This window comes from Tiliqua scincoides, chromosome 6 (genome assembly GCF_035046505.1).
Source record: "Tiliqua scincoides isolate rTilSci1 chromosome 6, rTilSci1.hap2, whole genome shotgun sequence".
In the NCBI taxonomy this organism is placed as follows: Eukaryota; Metazoa; Chordata; class Lepidosauria; order Squamata; family Scincidae; genus Tiliqua; species Tiliqua scincoides.
This window is the reverse complement of record NC_089826.1, coordinates 82900291-82910613: the sequence shown is the minus strand read 5'-3', so window position 1 is coordinate 82910613 and position 10323 is coordinate 82900291. Positions and strand designations below refer to the sequence as shown.

The following is a 10323-nucleotide window of genomic DNA, read 5'->3' as shown; positions in this document are numbered from 1 at the left end:
ATGAATCAATGAGCAGTTTCAGTTCCGCCAGCAACCCTTCTCTCCGCCGTTTGCCTCTGTTCATTTTGCATCAGATCCTTCCATCTCTGGTACCACAGAACAATTACAGTCATTTTTCCTACAACCAGTGAGATGAAAAAACAAAAAAATGACCAGGCTGAAGGAGTGATTTTGGTATCCAAATGTATGATGCGAACCCAGAAAAATGAATGGGGTTCTAGACAATTCTGTTTTTGGTTTCTCCATTGTCCGTCGTAGAAGCAAAATTGCATTCTTGGCCGCCACTGGACTGTCTGTCATTGGCAAAGATGTCCATTTCGCGGGTTTCGGAAGGTGCCTTCTTCTTCTTGGCAAATGCCTGGTTGATTTCAGCAAGAGTCTTGTTCTTGGTTTCAGGCAGAACAAAAAAGAGGTAAGTGGCTCCGGCGAGACAGATGACGGCAAAGACCAGGAAGCAATACGTCTGCAAGCCTTTCTGAAAATACAAAAGAACATTCCCCCAGCCAGCATTACAAATACTACCGAAGCAAGACCAGGACCCTGAGAACACGTGAACAAAGATGGAAGAAAACAGTTCCCAAGACTATGCGCAGAGTAGATGAGCAGACACTGAGCAGTCTGGGATTATGGTCTCTAGAGGAAAGGGCATGACCTAAAGAGAGACATACGCTCAGAATCCTCTTATTTTAGAAACTCTCAAAAATGCATGTGAATTTCTGGAACATTTTTGCAGCTGTTTTGTTTCATGGGGAACACAACCTATAGATGGCCATCCAAGGGTGAACATGAATGCATGAACCAGAGCTATTTTTAGCTAGCTGGGTCAATTGCTAGCCAATGGCACAAGCCATATTCTATTAAAACCGCATGATGAAATTATGCAGCAACTGATTGAGCAGGGCTTTGATTTTATGAGAAAAAACAGGAGCGACCTGTGGCCTATTCCAAAAGGAGAAGCTGGGGTTTGCCACTGGGTGTATGTTCAGCATGGCTCAGCAGCTGTGGAAAGGCATGTGTGGCTTGCCTTCTATGTGCCTGCACCCAGGGAACTATTTTCCTTTCCGCATTCTGCTGCAGCCAAAAGTTTGAACTCAAAAGTGCTGGGAATTCCTGACTGTTTTTGCCCTGTTTTTGCTGCTTATGCACACCATAGAAGGTGGCGCTGTGGCACCCTCGTGTCAGGCAGCCTGTGTGAATGGATGTGGGGCACTGAGATGATGGGGGCCATCTTCCCATTGCTGTGCATTGATTGGCTCCTTCCATGCCCTGCCCATTGTCAACATGCTGCCCCATGATTGGTACATACTGATGATGTTGCCTTAAAAGCTGGGGAAGTAGGTGGCAAGGTCATACCTCTCTGAGAGGTATTTTTCTAAGCTCTTCTTTGTTCTTCCTGCTTTGAGTTGAACTAGTATAGTTAAAAAGTGTAGCTCAGTTGGCGGCTTAACTCAGTGGTTCCCAAACGGTGAGCCGTGGCTCCCCAGGTTACCATGGGAACCAGCCAGGGGAGCCGTGGAATCCTTGCAAAAAACCTGCCGCCCTGTACAATGTATAGGATTGTAGCCCTAATTTAGGACTGATTCCTGCAAAAAGCATTTGGGCACTTTCTGACCTAACCGTGCAATTACAAACCATGTGAATCACTATAATAGCCGTCACACCTGGCTGGCACTCAGTAGACTAGAGGGCCACCCAAAGGTGGGTTTTTGCTGCAGTGCAATTATAAGAGACTGGGTCTATCCCGGTGGTGTAGCTAGAGGGGGTGCAAAGCACTAAGTTTTGGAGGGGCCTGAATGCGCTGTGCGAGCAGCCTCTCCCCCTCCCTTGTGGAGCCATTCCAGGCAGTGGGACCCAAACAGAGGCAAATGCTTCTGTTTTGCTCCCTCCACCTGGAATGGCTCCGGAGGGGAGGGCGAGGGGCAGCTTGTATGGCATGTTCAGTGCCTCCAAAACTTAGTGCTTTGCATCCCTTTTAGCTATGCCATTAAGCTATGCCACTATCCCATTCCCTTTGTTGGAATATATTAAACATTTCCAAAGCTCAGCACATGGTGATATTTCTTTTAACATCTATCAGGGGAGCAAAGATGTCATCAGCCCATTTATTTATCTGATCAGTAAAAGTACGCTTTGGCAGATATCATGTTTGTGGGTTTGCAACTTAGCAGAAAGCACATTTTCAAAAGACTTGGCTAACGTACCAGTGACATGACATTTTTTTCGTACCAGTAAAGTACTTTTTTTTTTTCCTGAGAAGTCATGTAAGTATCTGATCCTCAAGTTTGCATACAAGATCAGCTAGCCTCTTTACTGCCCACATGGATCAGTATCAAACCAACCTTTCTTCTTTAGGCCATGCAACTGTTCTCAGAAGGGTAACCTTTTTTTTATGCCTTGGGCATATATACCTCCAGGCAGTGTACTGAAGAAATGCAAATGTCTGCCAGTTCGTGGGACCTATGAGAATCCCTGGAACGTACTGTCAGGCTCCATTACATCAGCTGGGTTCTCTGCAAGATTGAGGGGGTATATTGTTTGCTAAAAGCTTCACATTACTGCAGAACAGATAGTTCTTGGGGGAAAAAATGGTCCTTAACAGTGCAAAGCAGGAGTCCATTAATACACCAAAGTGACTCCTAAAGTGCACAAATCTTTAATGAGTTTACTTTTATTCTTCTGTGGAAAGTGAATATTTTTTGACTGAAAAATACAGTGGGACCCCAGTATCTGTGGGGGGTTCCATTCCAGAACACCCCCCCCCTCCGGGATATGGAATTCATGGATACTGGGGTCTGATTTTAAATCCTTTTTTAAAAGCACCATTTTGTGGCCAAACTGTGTGGAAAACTGAAAGAAAAGGCTTACTGCAGTGCAGATATCAAGGAAGAGTTTTAATTCAATTTAATCACAAACCCCATTTTTATCATTTTCCAATTTCACCATTCAATGCTGATTATTTAGCTGATACAATTCAGAGCTCCTACCTGAATGAAAGGGAAAAGGAGTCCAACTGCAAAGTTGGAGAGCCAGTTGATTATTCCAGCAATCATGAATGCAGCTGGCCTTTGAGCCTGGGGAAAGAACTCTCCTGTTAGGACAAATGGGATTCCACCTGCAAAGAAAGGCACAAGTCTCTTTAGGAAGCACTATACCTAATCAGGAAGAACAAGTTTTTTTTGTTTATCTTGCCATCTCTAATTTTTGGTACTACACTAGAGATATCTGGAGTTGTGGTTATGCAGAAATTGGACCTGGCATTCTCCTTCCAGTACTGTAAAAGGGGCACGTTGAGGTCTTTTACACACTAGAGATGTTTAGCACTGCCGAGGCAATGCCACATGGCTACACCACTGTCAGTTCATCCATGAGACAAGCTGAGGTGGTTGTTCCATGCAATAGGTTGGCATGGGTTGCCTACCTTCATCTGCCTACAGGTTTACAACTAGTCATCTAGTTTCTTTAATTAAAATATCAGAGCCCAATATTTTCTATAATGATATTTGACCGGGTAGATCTACCCACCGGGTAGATGGGACTCGTTAGCCTGGGAAGGCAGCTCATCTGAGAGAAGGAAAACTCTGATCCCAAACCTCCACTGCCTTGTGGCTACATCCAGTTACGGAAAAGGCTTCAGGAGTCAACCTCGAGGCAAAATCCGGAGCCGGAGTCCCTGAGGCAGTTCATGGCTGAACACAGTCACGTTCTGGCAACTCCTGCAATGCCGCTGGAACCAACCATATTGGCTTCTGCCTTTCCATTGGACCATTCCAGCGACGTGGAGAGGGGGGATTTGCTGCATGGGAAACAGTCTATCCTCCATATCTACTTTACCCAGGCTTTGCGCACTGGAGAGGACACTCTGTTCCAGAACCACTTTTCAGAGCGCGATACCAGAGTCCTCCAAGACTGAAGGATGCGAATGTATTTGATATTTCCTTTTTGGCAGAATAAAAAGTTTTCATCCTTTTTTTTTATAAGGGCCCAACCATCCAGAATCTCTCCTGAATGACACTCTTAAGAGAATTCTTAATATTTATGGGAAGGATGATCATGGATTGATCCCTTTACAGGTCATTTGACCAGGTTCAAATATAAAATGTCATGCAACAATTGTACATTTTGAAGCCTAAGCTGTACATCCCCACTCACTTGCTACAATCAAATGTGGAGTTAAGGAGGCTGATGCTCAATGATTTCTATAATAAAAACAGTTAGCATATATATAATACTTTATAGAGAATCTAAGTACTTCACATACATTTAGTCATCCTGACACCAACCCTGTAAATTGGGCTAGTGTTGTTGCCTGCAAATTACAGGTGAAGAGAATAGCTTGCCTGAAGCTGTGTGTTCATGACACCATCATGCTTCAGCCTGGACTTTCTCTAATTCTTGGCTCATTCTCAGCCATTACACTATGGGATTAAAGCCTGCTTCCTTTACCAGCTGGTATGCAGCCAGTACCAAGACCACAGGGATAGATTCAGAAGTGAAAGTGTTGGCAATGTCTGCACCAGTTAAGCTGGCATCTGTTTCATATTTACATTCCAGTACGTCCATGTGAATATCGCCAAAGAGTTCCTTTTGCCCCTTGCAAAGAGAAATGGAAAGTCTGGAGACAGAGCCACTGCACACATAAAATAATAATTTGCCATGTCATGTCTTTGCTGTAGGACAATCAACAGAAACCAAGATGGTCTTCTTGGCAGCACTGTAAAAACAGATCAGTTTGAGAAAGCACGTACTGTACAGCAGATAAAAAAAGCAAAGGTGAAAGAAGCAGGATCAGGGAACCGCACATAACATGACACATAAATAGCCTGGGATGGAAATGGCTTGGATTTATATAAAAAAAAGAGGGACGTTCATTTTTACAATGAACGAGTGGCATTTAAGTGATAATGAATGTGCAGTACGTTGAAAATTGGGCTCGTAAAAATGGCACTGCTTTTCATGACACATAATCCACCTCAGAACATTTATGCTTTACAGACTTCCTACACTTCAGACACAACTAGACATTATACTCAGTGCAGGGCAGTCGCTGAAAATGGCAGCTCTGTGTCAAACTGAGATGAGACGGTGGTGTAGGGAGGAGGGGTTTAGATTCGTTAGGCACTGAGGAACGTTTTGGGACAAGCGGGGCCTGTACAAGAGGGACGGGCTCCATTTGAACCAGAATGGAACCAGACTGCTGGCGCATAACATTAAAAAGGTGGCAGAGCAGCTTTTAAACTGATCCCTGGGGGAAGGCCGACAGGAGCTGAGGGGCATCCGGTTCGGGACTCCTCGTCCCTATGGGATGAGGATGGGGAGGTTATAGAACAACAAGACAAAGGCAGGGTAGGAGAAGAAATTGGGAAAGTTAGGGAGATGGGATGTGATAGATGGTTTGGCACAATGAGAGGATGCGGGGACAAAGGAGCGAATAAGCAGCCCATCCTGGGGCATTCCGTGTATAAATGCTTTTATGCGAATGCCCGAAGTCTACGAGCAAAGGTGGGAGAACTGGAATGTCTGGTGACAAGGGAAAATATTGACATAGTGGGCATAACGGAAACCTGGTGGAATGCGGAGAATCAGTGGGATACCGCAATCCCGGGCTATAAACTCTACAGGAGGGACAGGCAGGGGCGTGTTGGAGGTGGGGTGGCCCTTTATGTTAAGGAAGGGATAGAATCCAGCAAAGTAGAGATTGAAGGTGGGTCCGACTCCACCGTAGAATCTTTGTGGGTTAAATTACCAGGCTTGTGCAGCGATGTAATACTGGGGGCGTGCTATCGTCCTCCAGACCAGAAATCTGATGGGGACCTTGAAATGAGGAAACAGATCAGGGAGGTGACAAGGAGGGACAGGGTTGTAATCATGGGGGACTTCAATTATCCTCATATTGACTGGGTCAATTTGTGTTCTGGTCACGATAAGGAAACCGGATTTCTTGACGTGCTGAATGACTGTGGCTTAGATCAGCTAGTCACGGAGCCCACCAGAGGACAGGTGACTCTGGATTTAATTTTGTGCGGTACGCAGGACCTGGTTAGAGATGTAAACGTTACTGAGCCATTGGGGAACAGTGATCATGCTGCGATCCGTTTTGACGTGCACGTTGGGGGAAGAATACCAGGCAAATCTCTCACAAAAACCCTTGACTTCCGACGGGCGGACTTCGCTCAAATGAGGAGGCTGGTTAGAAGGAGGTTGAAAGGGAGGGTAAAAAGAGTCCAGTCTCTCCAGAATGCATGGAGGCTGCTTAAAACAACAGTAATAGAGGCCCAGCAGAGGTGTATACCGCAAAGAAAGAAGGGTTCCACTAAATCCAGGAGAGTGCCCGCATGGCTAACCAGCCAAGTTAGAGAGGCTGTGAAGGGCAAGGAAGCTTCCTTCCGTAAATGGAAGTCTTGCCCTAATGAAGAGAATAAAAAGGAACATAAACTGTGGCAAAAGAAATGTAAGAAGGTGATAGGGGAGGCCAAGCGAGACTATGAGGAACGCATGGCCAGCAACATTAAGGGGAATAATAAAAGCTTCTTCAAATATGTTAGAAGCAGGAAACCCGCCAGAGAAGCGGTTGGCCCTCTGGATGGTGAGGGAGGGAAAGGGGAGATAAAAGGAGACTTAGAGATGGCAGAGAAATTAAATGAGTTCTTTGCATCTGTCTTCACGGCAGAAGACCTCGGGCAGATACCGCTGCCCGAACGGCCCCTCCTGACCAAGGAGTTAAGTCAGATAGAGGTTAAAAGAGAAGATGTTTCAGACCTCATTGATAAATTAAAGATCAATAAGTCACCGGGCCCTGATGGCATACACCCAAGGGTTATTAAGGAATTGAAGAATGAAGTTGCAGATCTCTTGACTAAGGTATGCAACTTGTCCCTCAAAACGGCCACAGTGCCAGAAGATTGGAGGATAGCAAATGTCACGCCTATTTTTAAAAAGGGAAAGAGGGGGGACCCGGGAAACTATAGGCCGGTCAGCCTAACATCCATACCGGGTAAGATGATGGAATGCCTCATCAAAGATAGGATCTCAAAACACATAGACGAACAGGCCTTGCTGAGGGAGAGTCAGCACGGCTTCTGTAAGGGTAAGTCTTGCCTCAAAAACCTTATAGAATTCTTTGAAAAGGTCAACAGGCATGTGGATGCGGGAGAACCCGTGGACATTATATATCTGGACTTTCAGAAGGCGTTTGACACGGTCCCTCACCAAAGGCTACTGAAAAAACTCCACAGTCAGGGAATTAGAGGACAGGTCCACTCGTGGATTGAGAACTGGTTGGAGGCCAGGAAGCAGAGAGTGGGTGTCAATGGGCAATTTTCACAATGGAGAGAGGTGAAAAGCGGTGTGCCCCAAGGATCTGTCCTGGGACCGGTGCTTTTCAACCTCTTCATAAATGACCTGGAGACAGGGTTGAGCAGTGAAGTGGCAAAGTTTGCAGACGACACCAAACTTTTCCGAGTGGTAAAGACCAGAAGTGATTGTGAGGAGCTCCAGAAGGATCTCTCCAGACTGGCAGAATGGGCAGCAAAATGGCAGATGCGCTTCAATGTCAGTAAGTGTAAAGTCATGCACATTGGGGCAAAAAATCAAAACTTTAGATATAGGCTGATGGGTTCTGAGCTGTCTGTGACAGATCAGGAGAGAGATCTTGGGGTGGTGGTGGACAGGTCGATGAAAGTGTCGACCCAATGTGCGGTGGCAGTGAAGAAGGCCAATTCTATGCTTGGGATCATTAGGAAGGGTATTGAGAACAAAACGGCTAGTATTATAATGCCGTTGTACAAATCGATGGTAAGGCCACACCTGGAGTATTGTGTCCAGTTCTGGTCGCCGCATCTCAAAAAAGACATAGTGGAAATGGAAAAGGTGCAAAAGAGAGCGACTAAGATGATTACGGGGCTGGGGCACCTTCCTTATGAGGAAAGGCTACGGCGTTTGGGCCTCTTCAGCCTAGAAAAGAGACGCTTGAGGGGGGACATGATTGAGACATACAAAATTATGCAGGGGATGGACAGAGTGGATAGGGAGATGCTCTTTACACTCTCACATAATACCAGAACCAGGGGACATCCACTAAAATTGAGTGTTGGGCGGGTTAGGACAGACAAAAGAAAATATTTCTTTACTCAGCGTGTGGTTGGTCTGTGGAACTCCTTGCCACAGGATGTGGTGCTGGCGTCTAGCCTAGACGCCTTTAAAAGGGGATTGGACGAGTTTCTGGAGGAAAAATCCATTATGGGGTACAAGCCATGATGTGTATGCGCAACCTCCTGATTTGAGGAATGGGTTAAGTCAGAATGCCAGATGTAGGGGAGAGCACCAGGATGAGGTCTCTTGTTATCTGGTGTGCTCCCTGGGGCATTTGGTGGGCCACTGTGAGATACAGGAAGCTGGACTAGATGGGCCTATGGCCTGATCCAGTGGGGCTGTTCTTATGTTCTTATGTTCTTAAACTCTTCCTTCTCTCCTTATAACATTTAACGAGTAAGTTGTTGAGTAAGTTGAGTAAGTTGTTGCCTGTGTAACTCTCTTACCCTGTGATAGCTTTGCCATCAGCATCATCTTACCAAGAGATAAAGAGAACTGTATCACGCGTCAGTGATGACATGAGAATTTACATTACCCGGTTAGGGGGGGCCATCCCTATGATGATCTCCTCCAATGCAGCATACAGGGCAACTCCCCAGGAGATGGGTGTGATGGTATACCATCGCCCCACCCACTGGGTTTTTTTTGGCTATAAAGTTTGATAGAATAGAAATATTTCAACGCAGTTTGTTTCATTGCATTCTGCATGAAATTACGCATCGATTGATATATAACATGATGGTATTATTCGAAAATACCAAAATTTAAAATTTTTTGGCACCCCCCCATGCACGTTACCTGGTACAGCCTGCAACTCCTGCACCCCCTAGCTCTGCAGCTTGCAACCCCTGCACCCCCTAGCGATGCCGCTACCATGCATCAATTGTCAACAGGATGGTAACATCGATGAAAGAATGTGTGGCAGAGCGTGACTGAGTGTGCCATCTATATGGATTATGCCTTGCAAAGTTGGAATGAGCATTTCATCACACATCCATTGCTCTTGGAAGCTGTCAGACCTGGTTAATACTTGGATGGGAGACCGCCTGGGAATACCGGGTGCTGTAGGCTTATACCATATAGTCTTTCGAGACTGAAGGTTGCCAACCAACCAACAACCATTGCAGGAATTGTGTATATTTTTTGTTTATACCCATCCGAAGTCTGATCTTTATTACCATACCACTGACCTCAATCAGCTCTGTCCTCTCATTGCCACTCCTTCAGCAGCTTGAAAAGGAACACATTCTTTGGTAGATATTTTTTTTATTAGCAAAGCAAGCTATGAGCATTGCCACAATTCATGCATAAGTCTATTTGCAATATATTGAAGTCTCCGTAGTACAGATTATAAAGGTGAGTGACACTGATTCTCTACACATCTAAATGATAATCTGAAAGATGAGCAACAAAAGATCATTCTATCTAGATGTCTGTGTGGATCATGTTTTTAAAATAGAAGCACCTAAGTTTTGGCACAGATCTTCAAAATTGCACTGGGAAGCTCTTTTGTAAGAGACTTTTAGCTAGGCAGCTTGAAAACGAATTCACAAAGTTTATGTGCCACACTTAATTACTGCAGTGATTCACTTCAATTACATTCCATCTTTCTGTATTGCGCTGAGCATAATGGAAGATGCTTGCAATCCTGGCAATCACATTTATCAGCCAGCAACAACAACCAAAAAAACCCCACATCTCTGATTTTAGGTTTTTAAAGCTAAGATGTAAACCAGAAAAAGGAAAAAAAAATATACACGGAAGACAAAAATTACTATTTTTCTGCCATACTACTCCATATAAATTTGTGTTGAAATGACCAAAGTTGCACACAGGGCCAGCTTTAAATCAATTGGACCAACTGCTTCCAACTGCCCCCACACCTAAGGGTGGCCTGCGCTAGGGTAAGCGACTCTATTTTTCTGATGCAAAAAAGACTATCGTATTACAAAAACCTTCTGCACTGATTTAGGTAGTAGATTCTTATTCCATGCACCATTAAAAAAATGTCTTATGAGCACAATCCTATGCTTGCCTACTCAGAAGTAAGTTTCATTGTCTTCAGTGGGGCTTACTCTCAAAAAAGTATGCATAGGACTGCAGCCTTAGGGCCCAATCCTATGCAATTTTCCAGTGCCGGGGCAGCCGTGCCAAAGGGGCGTGCGCTTCATTCTGTGGCGGGGAAGAAGTCACAGAGGCCTTCTAAAGGTAAGGGAACATTGTTCCCTTAACTCG

General features: G+C 45.1%; 1 protein-coding gene across 1 annotated transcript in view; it reads right to left on the bottom strand.

Annotated features, from left to right (window-relative positions):
• Window positions 1-217: 217 nt before the first annotated feature.
• Window positions 218-10323, bottom strand: part of SLC2A9 (solute carrier family 2 member 9) — a 74735-nt gene continuing 64629 nt past the window's right edge. The window contains exons 12-13 of the mRNA XM_066632935.1: window positions 2985-3112; window positions 218-475 (exon numbers count right to left, since the gene is read on the bottom strand). Coding sequence (XP_066489032.1) covers window positions 218-475; window positions 2985-3112 — 386 coding nt within the window. The remainder of the gene's footprint in view (window positions 476-2984; window positions 3113-10323) is intronic.